We start from the raw sequence: 11,622 nt of genomic DNA on the forward strand, positions 1-11,622 counted from the left end.
GAATCATTTTTTTACTTGTCAAAGAAAAACATATTTTCGAAAACTGTTTTAGTTCATTTAACTAACGTCCGCAAAAAATTATTGTAGCCTTTATTATATTGGGAAATTTTAACTAAACCAAATAAAGGTCCATGAACTAAAATAAAAGTTGTGTAGTATTTAAGGCAAATTTACCTACACAATGGGAAGATTACCAAAGATAATTGAGAAGAAGATGCAGTCTTGTCATAGCAAAACTGAAGCACCAGAGGACTCTGCCAACAAAATATCATAAAGTTTGCGTCGACGTGTCTCTCAAATGTACTGCCGTTTGCGTCGGAAAATATCATAACATTTGTGTTTTTCATAAATTTCTGAATAAAAACCCACAAAAGCAATACCAAAACGGTTGTAGAAAATTAAAATAAAACGTATGTGTATTTTAAAGCGAATATTCATTATGGTTTTATGTGAATATTGCCGTTTTGAATTTATTACCTGGGCAGAGCTGCTTTGGAAAAAATTGACAAATAAAACAATTTTTTTCTCATAGCCCTCTACACCTTGACATTTGTTTTCTCTTTATAAGAGCACAATGCTTCATCTTGTTATACTCAATTATCTTTGAGATTACTTAGACTGAGGGTTGCCAGATGATGGTTGCCGACATCCGGGACTTTGCGGCGTACATTCCGGGATTTGTCGGGACAAGCAGACTAACAATCACATTTGAGTTTCCATTGCATATACAATTTTATTTTATAGTTATAAAGTCCGCCATTGCTTATAGACTGGGAAATACCTAAATATGTTGGAGCCTCTAAGATGTCAGCAAATGTTCTTGCTTCTTGAAAGTCGAAAGCGTAAGTTCCTATTCACTGACATGCGTATTACTATCGGGATATATTTTCAAATCCATTTGACTTGACAATCCAAGCTGTTGTACACTGAAAAAAGCTGAAGAAACGAATGAATTAAAATTTGTTTTCTAGTACAGAGTACGCAAAAATCTGATTTAAAAGAGAATTGAGTCTTTTTGGTTCGGAATCAATACCTAATTCATTAGTGTAAAGACAAAATCTTTGGAAGCGGGAATGTTTTTTTTTTCAGTATAGTTTAAGCTGTGGATAACGTTATGGCAACAAACATTGGTACTGCGGTGGCACTTACCGTGAACTGATCATTATAATTTCCAAAAATACATTTCTCAGAAAAACGTGAATTTCAAATCAAATTAGATATTTCGGTATATTTGCTTACTTTTACTACTCAAGTGACAGCTGATGGTAAATTGATTTGTTTTTCTTTGTGATGATGGACAAAATATGACAGTCAAATGTGCATTTAAACTATATGAAAATCAAAATTAATGTTGAAGGCGATTTAATTTCAAATCATATCATTTCTTCGAAAATTTAAATATATGCGTTGATTAATTGAAATTCCGGGATTTAGTTCTGGAGACGAAATTTCGGGACAATCCAGGCGTATCCCGGCCATCTGGCAAGCCTACTTAGACTTCAATTTTCACAATATCAAGGACAAATTCCTTCGAATTAATGACATTTTAATAAAAAGATAGTTAGAATTTTTGCTTCAAAAACTGTTTTCATTAAATTTCGGACACGAATCTTGGACATCTTGAAAATGTATGTCCCTCCGTTAAATTCACATGTATTTAAAGTAAAGCAAAAATTCTTTAAAGAAAGACAAACAGTTTTGATTTAATGTAATCTCCTTTAAATCAACTAATATATTGAATCTTTGGATTTAAGATAAAAATGCTTCACATTTGACTCAGACTGGCAAATTTCCAATGATTAACTTAAACTAATTAAAACTCTTTTTTATATTTTAAATTTTTGGGGGTTTGGAAAACAATTCATATTCATTTACAGTCTTCATTCTCAAACGCCGGTTTATTTTTATGTCTGCATATCAGATATTCCACTAACCACATAAAGAGGGCCACCAGACACAGTACATTAAGGAAGTTCAGTACTACAGCATAACTAAATTTGTCCCGTATTATACCTGTGATATATAAAAAAATATTATTAATATATGAAAACAAAAATGCCTCATCTTAGTCACTTACCAATTAAGGGTCCACATGCCATAGAGAAAATAGCAGCCATAACACGTTGAATACCCGTAGCTCCTGGCAATTTTTTCAGTGGTACATAACCGGGTATGATAAGAGCCCAAAAGACGGTACGAAAAGCTTTGCTAAACCCCAGCCACAAGAATATAGCAATCATAATATAAAAACTAATAGGGAATGACAAGAAGAAGCGTCCAATACACATGCCCAAAAGGCCAGCAGCAAAGAATAGCATATTACTAACTTTCATTTTGGCCGCTGTGACCGGTATCAAGAATCGTAAAATCAAATCGCATATGCCACTCAATGACATGGCCAATGCAATTTGATTGAGATCAAAGCCAAAGTCGGAGAGTATGAATGGGGTAAGAACCACAAAGTTAATCAAGGTTAGACCTATAATAAGGTTGAGGTATGTGAAGTCGCACAATAAATCCAGATCGAAGAATTTTACAATTTTCGACATCCATAATTTGAAGAGGTTCCGACACTTGCTGTCTCTACTTGCCCTTAATTTCTCTCCACTGGTACCGTTCGTGGCAACTCCTTGATAACTTTTGTATTTCTGCTCTTTGGTGATCAATCTAAGGGAATAATCTCTATCGTTTTCCTTGATGCTATCGTTCATATTCTGCATTTCAGAATCATGTAAATCTTTTTTCGCACAATTAATGTTTATTGATTGTTTTTGGGTATTAGACACTTCCACAGAGACTCCATTGCTGCCATTAAGTTTTTCTAAAACTTTGGCATCCTTTTTCTCTTTATTTACATGCCACTCCGCCGGTTGAAAGACAAGTGAACCAGCAAATGTGTTTAGAGTTAGAGCCGCAAAGCACAATATTGTATATCTCACTCCAACTGAGTCCAAAAGATAGGTGGCCAAAAAGGGCATTACAATCGGGCCCAAACCTGAAACTCCAAACTGATAAGATGTGGCTGCTCGTCGTTTCTTTTTAAAATAGGTATTAACTGCCATTGCCGATGCCGATATAACCAGACTTCTTCCAATACCTAAAAATGAATTATTTTTAAAAAGATTATTTTGGAAGAGACCCCATACATACCGTAACACCAGGAATAAGAAAACATGAAAAACTGAAAGGAACTTGCATAAGCACATGCAAAAAGACCCGCAAACTGTAACACGGAGCCCATTAGGCCAACTTGCCTAAACGAAAATCTTCGGAATATAGGTCCATTTATTAAACCTGTTATCAAAGTTACGATCCAATTCAATCATTTCTTAAAAAAATATCAATGCATTGTACCTGCTACTTCGGATATGGCTATTTGTGTATTGATAATTGTCGTCAATTGCGAACTGGAGATCTCCAATTCAGTCATGTATCCTTTGAAAATAATACCAAACTGCTGAGCTGCAGCATATGCCACCAACTGTAGAAATATATGATTCATGATATGTTCTATTCAATCCATTGAAATCTTACACCATTTAGACCACTGGCTAAGGCCACTATCCATCCCCAGCCTCCATCGGGAGCAACAAAGTCATCGCCTAAATCACTTTTGTTGCGCCGTTTCTTTTTACCAGGTTTTATTTTCTGAGTTGGTATGCAAGGCTTGTTATGTTTAGGAATTTTTAAATCTTCTTCTTTTGCATTTTTGCAATTTTTAATGCCATTTGAGTCATTATCGGCCATTTGTATAATTTATTCTTTAAGGGATAGTTCGTCGAAATCTTACTCACAAATGCTCTCGCGATAAAAAAAAAAAACAAATACCAATTACAAAGTACTGTTCCATGAAGTCTATATCTACAGACTAGGGTACCTGAAATCAAACAATGTTGAGAAGAATAGTTAGACTATGATAAGAAACTTTTATGGGTATCATCAAAAGTTGAATAAAACGTAAAATTCTTTATTTAAGCAAATATTGTGTTCATATGCAGGGATATCAAAACAGCAAAATGTGTCAAACCCCATGAACTGGGTACAAAGACCTCTAGGTAAACTCAAGGATTCCTTCTCCTTACTTGAATTGTACTTGACAAGATGTTCATAAAAACTCATCGGATACACTTTGTACGTCAGTGTTCCACAGTTCAAAGTATGCGTACAGCGTCATTCCATTTTCACCAATATTGATTGTATAAATCTACGGATGAGTATGACTTTAAATTATAATTATAACTAAAGGTTTTGAATATTTCCTTAAATTTACAATTTAGAAGTAATTAAAAAACTAATATTATACTTTGAAAACTAATACCATGCAAAAGGAAAGCTATTGTACTAAAAGTTAATTTTTCTGGAAAGTCTTTTAGTCTTAATTCGTTCACTTTTTTTAAAACCCGTAAATGAACAACATCCTAACTGGTGACTGAACATCACCATCAATAAAACCAACAGTGAACTAATTCTACTAGTTTTTATTGTGTCTTTCCCTCTACTCGGGTTACCTATGTGTATTATTCTCTCCTCACAAGTAACTTGTGTTTATGTTCAGAGCATCGTTATCTCTTATGGGATTGTATTACCTCTGTACCTATGAAAACAACAACAGCCAACTGGTTGGTTATAGTGGTCCACACGCTCCAATCCATTACTATTAGATTGGATTCATCCCCCCACCAGGTAATTCTCCATTATTCACTGCTAATGTTTCTTAAAGCGCTGAATAACTATTGCTATTTGGTATGTGTTGTAGGGTTCCTTTATGCGCCTTGCAGACTATCCCCCATATTCATAAAAGTTAAAGTAAACTTTAATCCTACTATTACCATACGAATTTCTTCCATAAACTGTCAGTAAATTATTATGAATATGGGCCTATAAGTTTATCCGGACGACAGTGGTCGTGTCGAACATATCCATATATTGCCCACATTATAAGTTAAGTCCGAAGACATAATCGATACTGCTGCATGTTTATGGGATCGATTACACATTTACCGATTATTTAGTCATATTCGTTGATGTCTAAATAATCGGTAAATGTCGTATCGATTGGACACACTGTAAGATTCTTTACAAATACAGACATTCCGTCAGGAAAAACTTATAGTCTGTAAGACGCATTACCGCAGAACCATTCTTCAGGTTCGAGTACCCACTCGAGAACTACCAGTCTAATCATATGTCACTGTCCTGGGGTTATTGCCATCTGGAGGGAACAGTTGTCCTGCGCTGATTGCTGAGCAGAGTTGCCGGCTTTTGGCTTAGTTTTTGGAGCGGTGTTCTTTGGCAACTCAGTTCTCTGGCAGGTGACAAAACAAAAAGAAAACATTCAACCAGCATTGATGACAGCACAAGGGCACAACAGGTACGTATGACAAGAACAACAACCACATAGATTACCACCCATATGCTGATACATCTTCACGCTACATATTTCTCCCCGCAGCCGATAGATGGCGCTGATCTTAAAACCAAGCACAACCCAACTATCCAAATAAACGCAAAAATGCTAACATTCAACAATTTTTCAAATATCTTTTTAAAGAATTATGGTAATATCCAAATTGAAAAATAGTTGAACAAAAAACAGGCATTACCCTCAAAAGTAGATTTCAACGCATTAGCAACAATTCTCAAATTGAAATACATCGGCACTCAATAATTTCTCAAACAATTTTCATTGTGAGAAAAATTAAATATTAACATTGTTGCGAATAAACAAAATTTGTATAAAAGCTATAATTTATTTATACTTTCCTCAGGAACAAACGAAATTCCCCTTTCTTATAAAGTATTTTCTTTTAGACCAAACAAACTCAAATATGTGAAATACAATTCAATGATTGTCCCTTCTTCTTTTTATTTGCCTTTGAAGAATATTCTTAAGCGACAAATGAAAACTTTGCTTGTCTAGAACTTGGTTCCTCTTCTTTCAGTGTACAATATCAATAAAAAAAATATCAAAAAATTCAACGAGCATTGTTATAAAACTTTAGTGTGAAATGTAAATAATTGTAACATTGTAATTGTGACATGTAAATAATTTTATTTACCAAAAACATAAACCGATGGACATTAACGAAGATGATGTAAAATTTTTATTCCAAAAGAAAAACCAATTCTAGGATTTTTTTTTAAATTTGCCGAATGTTTCCCACTTTTTAATTATTTGTATGCATTTGCTGAAACATAAAATCCATTCAACGGCTCAAAACAACTTGAGACCTGGCGATGATTGTAAAAAGTGAGAAACACATAGATTACCAACATAAGGTCTAAATATACATTTAAAATAAATTTTTTGATACGTTTTCACACAATACCTATAACCGACAGTCGTAGTAGCTTCTTTCAATTAAAAAATCACCAATCATTCAATATCCTTTGTTTCTGTTTTCTAACGATTAAATAATATGCGTATTTAAAACTTCATTCCAATTAACTCTGTACAACAAGTGTAAGACTCTGCAGTATTTTGTATGTATCACTGTACTTTGTGTGAACTTACACTAATGATGCTATATTCGCCATACAACACCTTCACCACTAGCCGCAAACTTTAACCAACGTCGAATAACTAACTGCTGCTAATTTCATACAATATGATCTGTTAATGAACTGATTTTCATGATAACAAAGTTTACTTTTCCGATGATAGCTAGTAATCTAATTTAGCTTCAATCTGCTATAAGATCTTTGGTGTAGCATATGGGACTCTTAGAAATTTTTCGTAATGAAAATTGATCCAAAGTGGACGTAGAAAAAATGATGATATGATGAAAACATGACACGGTTTTATCATTGCTTCGATAATATTATAAGACAACTATAAAGGTTTTAGTATGTAGTGCAGAGTCTACTGAATTTGCTGTATAAGTCCGTTAAAATTTGACTCAAGGTAAACAAGGTTTTCTTCAACAGGAAAAAAATTTCCAATATTTTTATTGTATGTAAAAATCCAAATTAGGCATTAGTTATTTAGACACACTTACAAAAAAGCCTTGAATTGTATATTATCTTTAATTTAAGACAATTATTTTACAATCCCTAATCTACAAATTTCTTTTTGAGTCGCAGCTAAATTTTTTTTTTTTTGCAACAAATTGTTCCGCATTTTGCTTGTTTTTATTTGCATTTGTATATTTGCAAGATAAAATCTTATCATTTCGTAAGACAAAAATAAGGCACTGCTTGGCTCACAAATATTCCAAGAGACTGGGTCAATGTTGTATTTATACATGAAAGCACTAAATAGTCTGAGTATCTTTAAGTAGATAATAGAAATCTGTATTTTGAAATAATTCAATTTTAGTTCAATTTGACGATTTCGAATATTGGGTAATTTGTTTTGTTTAAAAAGCGAATTTATTATTTCCAAGTTTTTTAACCTTTATATTACTTTACATATTTATACATATAAAGTTATAATTTTTGTAACCGTCCCTTTTATGATTTCAATCAAGAAAATCATACCAACAGACGAAATATTTTATGATACAATTCCTAATACAAGAAACTTTTACAATGCTTACCACAGTCTCATCTGATATATAGTTTTTAAAACAATGTTGTATTAACATGAGATTCTTTGTAGCCTTAACAAATTCTCATAAAAGTAATTCAGATATAGTTAACATAAGCTAATCATTTTTGTACAATTACACGTGTTCCTTCAATATTACTTAAAGGACTATGCAATCACCTGAATTTAAAATTAAGTTTTTATCATATAGGACAGAATTTGCATATTTCATAAAAACTTCCTTACAATAATTATGAAGATTTTTTGAAATTATGCAATAACAAAAGTGGATTTGGATTTCCCTATACGCAAAAAAATAATTATTTCTTCCCAACGAAATTTTAGACAAACAAAGTTCGTTTCTCATTTGATTTATGGATGTTTATTTGGAAGAAAAGTATATACTTTTTGTGATAAACGTTTATTCTTTTTCAGGATGTAAAAACAATTTCATAAGGACAAACTCAAAAAACAATCTTTTCTGGCTAATTGCATTTTCCCTCACATCTTTCTCACTTCCACGAGGTTTTTTAGTTCTTAGCAGCTTTTTCTGTAATACAAACAATGTAGAAGAAATTATTAGATTTTGTAATTTTTTTAAATTTTACCTTTCGCCTGAATGGAAAATCGAACAATTTGTAAGCCAACATACTATCCACTGAGCTATGAAGCTGTTATTGTCATCCATAGCATAGCATAGCTTGCGGCGCCCACGATTAAACAAACTTTATTTAACAGAAACATACATTTAGTTGGGCACCGTGGAGCAATGGTTGTGTGGGTTCGATCCCTGCTTCGACCGAACACCACAAAAGGTTTTTTGTTTTGTTTTTTTTTTACATATATTCCAGATATGTTCGAAATATTCCGAAAAGATGTTCAACATTACATACTACTATGTTAAATTTTTACTAAGTACTATAAAATGTGTCTTATTAAAGACTTAAAGTCAGAAAAGAATAGTGCTTGATATAAACGAAATGGACTGGGTTGTTCGTTCAAAAATATTTTTTTATTGAAAAAATAAAAATTTTGTAACAAACGATTTTTTTTTTGGTGATAAAAGTTTAAAATTTTCGAAGCAATTCAAAAAACTCTAACAAAAGAAAAACGTTTTCGGTACACGTTTTCCAAACGTTTTTTTCTTTGCGTGTAGGAATCACCCGTGGTATTCTCAAGAGTTGTCGAGACTCAGGAATAATAAGATGTTTTAGGCGGTATAAGAGGACGGAGTCTGATTTTGATTATGCTCGGTAATCTGTCGCTAGGTCTCTTTATAATATAGAATCAAGGGCGTGCTATATATATATATATATATATATATATATATATATATATATATATATATATATATATATATATATATATATATATATATATATATATATATATATATATATATATATATATATATATATATATATATATATATATATATATATATATATGTGTGTGTGTGTAACCACAGATCATTTTACGACTTTGTTAGTGTGAAATGTAAGCCTACGACTAGGCCCTCGAAAATTCGGAATGTGTTGACTTCTATGGGGACCAGTCCATTACGAGCTATTCTGAGTATTTTGATTATGGGAATAGTACTTATGATAGTGATGGATCATATCCCTATTTCATACGATCGCTTGATCGGGCGGCAATTCCATTATTTAATAGGTGTGTGCCTCAATAGTTGCATGGGGTTAAGACCTCCATCAGTGGTGGTCCGTATGGGATTCCAGGGATAATTCTGACGTTTTGTTCCGGATGTCCTTTGACGATGTTATTTAACCCTAGACAGTCTTCTTTCGTCAAAATGAAATGATAAATTTAAGTTATACTAATTCAACCATTTTACGATTTTTTGTTTTATACAAATTAAACAAAAAAAAAACAAATTGAATAAGAAAATAAACTCAATTTTGGTTCTCATTTTTGTTCACGATGCAATTTATAGCGTCTTGAAATAATCCGTAGTCAAAATGACGAAGGATGACGTTAGTTTACAAATAATAAAGATGACTTTCCAGGGTTAATAGTTCATTGAGACTCTGTTATTTCCCTCTACTTCATAAGTCATGGAGCTCCTTTGATGTTCGAACAGTTAATTTATCTTCCTCCTTATACTTCTAGATTGAGGCTGATTCATTTACCCACTCTTAAGAGCCGTCCGACGCGTCGGACGATGTTGAGCTCTATGATGATGTATACGATTGGATTGTTCTTTTGTTTCTGGAGTATAGTGGTGGATGCAAGTTTCGCTTAAAATGATCCAAACAAGCTTGAGAAATGTTCATTCTTATGCGTTTTTGATCGACTGGTAACAAATGCGGCACCCATCATGCAGAAAGCTTTTTCATCTGTAGTTCTTCATGCAAAATTAAATGGACTCGATCATTTGAGATGCCCATGATATTAGCAATTTCACGCACTTTTATTCGGCGATCATTTAATACCATATCATGCACTTTGGCTACAATTTCTGTTGTTGTTGCTGTTTTTGGACGCCCACTACGTGGTTCATCTTCAATGCTTGTACGACCACGTTTAAATTCAGCAACCCAATTTTTTACTGTGGCATATGAAGGAGCATTTTCACCTAACACATTCACCATATCATTATGCATTTGCCTCGATAAACCTTTTTTATTATATTTCATGTTAGCCTGATACCGAAAACAGGCAATTGACGTCCAAATGCATTATATCTAATTATACAATTATTTTTCGAGCTTTTATGGACAGATATAGATTAAGGAACATGGTTAATAGAGCCATTGAAAAGAAAACGCCAGATACAAATCTATACACGCCTGGACTGTACATGTTTCGGTTCGGGCGAATGAACCTTTCCACAGCCTTTAGTATAGATATGGCTGGGAGAGATAACTCAATTTTGGGCCCTTTATGCTAACTCCTTATGGAGAAAACATTTGGGAAATTTTCTCTTACAAATTGAATCATCTTTTCTCCCACTGTACATCATCTTTTCATATAACTTACAAGTCCCTTCATCTTATTTTTATTTCGTTTTGTTACATAGTAATGCAACAACACGAAATTTATTTTTAGAAAGCTAATTTGTTAGAATTCACCTAAGTGGTGAACAGTCGAACAATGCTTATTGTTTCTACAGTCAACTACAATATATGACAATTAACAGAAACTGGTTTCCAGGATACAACAACAATTCTAACGCGTACATTAGTCGTGTTTTTCCTAGTTTTACGACGGGTATCAGGCTAACATGAAATATAATAAGCAACGATGAGCCCGTCGTAAAACTAGGAAAAAAAAAGTGGGAGAAAAGATGATTCAATTTGTAAGAGGAAATTTCCCAAATGTTTTCTCCATAAGGAGTTAGCATAAAGGGCCCAAAATTGAGTTATCTCTCCCAGCCATATCTATACTAAAGGCTGTGGAAAGGTTCATTCGCCCGAACCGAAACATGTACAGTCCAGGCGTGTATAGATTTGTATCTGGCGTTTTCTTTTCAATGGCTCTATTAACCATGTTCCTTAATCTATATCTGTCCATAAAAGCTCGAAAAATAATTGTATAATTAGATAAACCTTTTTTATGTAAGTATTTAATGACAGCACGCATTTCTAATTTTTCCATTGTAAAAAAATTTCGGATGCGTCTTTTTTGAACACCTGGGTCTACCCTGCCAACATATTTTGAATTTGGGGGTGCTTCTGAGAATCCCCACTACGTCGTAAACAGTCGTATACGATATCCAAAACTCCTCGGAAAAGTTACTACTAAAAAGTATCGCATGAGTACAATTATTAGGTGCCTTTTTTAATAAATTTAGAAACAATCAGAAAAAGTGAATTTAAGGATGGTTGTAGAAGAATCATTGTGGTCAAGTAAAACACGATTGTTTAGATGTTTATGGTGTTGATTTACATGTTGCAATGCCTATCAGCCTGTGTTTTTATTCTCGATGGAGGCAGCGTATCTGTAAAATATCTGAAAAACAATCACTTTATTCCAGTTGGAAATTCAAAAATTGTTCACCAATATACCTTTTACAATTTTAAGCGAAATAACTATGTTCTCAGCACTTCATTATCGATTTTATTTAAATAAATTAT

The 11,622-nt window shown here is 33.0% G+C and overlaps 1 protein-coding gene across 2 annotated transcripts; it reads right to left on the reverse strand.

Annotated features, from left to right (window-relative positions):
- Positions 1–1,201: 1,201 nt before the first annotated feature.
- Positions 1,202–6,577, reverse strand: LOC142228062 (uncharacterized). 2 transcript variants are annotated; one of them, XM_075298362.1, is made up of 6 exons: positions 6,515–6,577; positions 3,535–3,877; positions 3,355–3,481; positions 3,151–3,294; positions 2,078–3,097; positions 1,202–2,013 (listed from the first exon to the last, which is right to left on the reverse strand). In XM_075298362.1, exons 2-6 carry the CDS (start codon positions 3,745–3,747, stop codon positions 1,868–1,870), a joined length of 1,650 nt encoding a protein of 549 aa, XP_075154477.1. In that variant the 5' UTR covers positions 3,748–3,877; positions 6,515–6,577; the 3' UTR covers positions 1,202–1,867. The 2 variants fall into 2 exon arrangements, with proteins under 2 accessions (XP_075154477.1, XP_075154478.1); XM_075298363.1 differs by lacking the exon at positions 6,515–6,577 and adding an exon at positions 6,330–6,468.
- Positions 6,578–11,622: the final 5,045 nt, after the last annotated feature.

The sequence above is a fragment of the Haematobia irritans genome, chromosome 3 (assembly GCF_050003625.1).
Source record: "Haematobia irritans isolate KBUSLIRL chromosome 3, ASM5000362v1, whole genome shotgun sequence".
NCBI lineage: Eukaryota > Metazoa > Arthropoda > Insecta > Diptera > Muscidae > Haematobia > Haematobia irritans.

Excerpts from the sequence above, each read along its gene's own strand:
- LOC142228062 (XM_075298362.1), bottom strand. The coding sequence starts at position 3,747 with ATGGCCGATAATGACTCAAATGGCATTAAAAATTGCAAAAATGCAAAA. Across the intron at positions 3,295-3,354 it reads AGCCATATCCGAAGTAGCAG|GTTTAATAAATGGACCTATA; the intron begins GTACAATGCATT and ends CTTTGATAACAG. Across the intron at positions 3,098-3,150 it reads TTCTTATTCCTGGTGTTACG|GTATTGGAAGAAGTCTGGTT; the intron begins GTATGTATGGGG and ends ATTCATTTTTAG.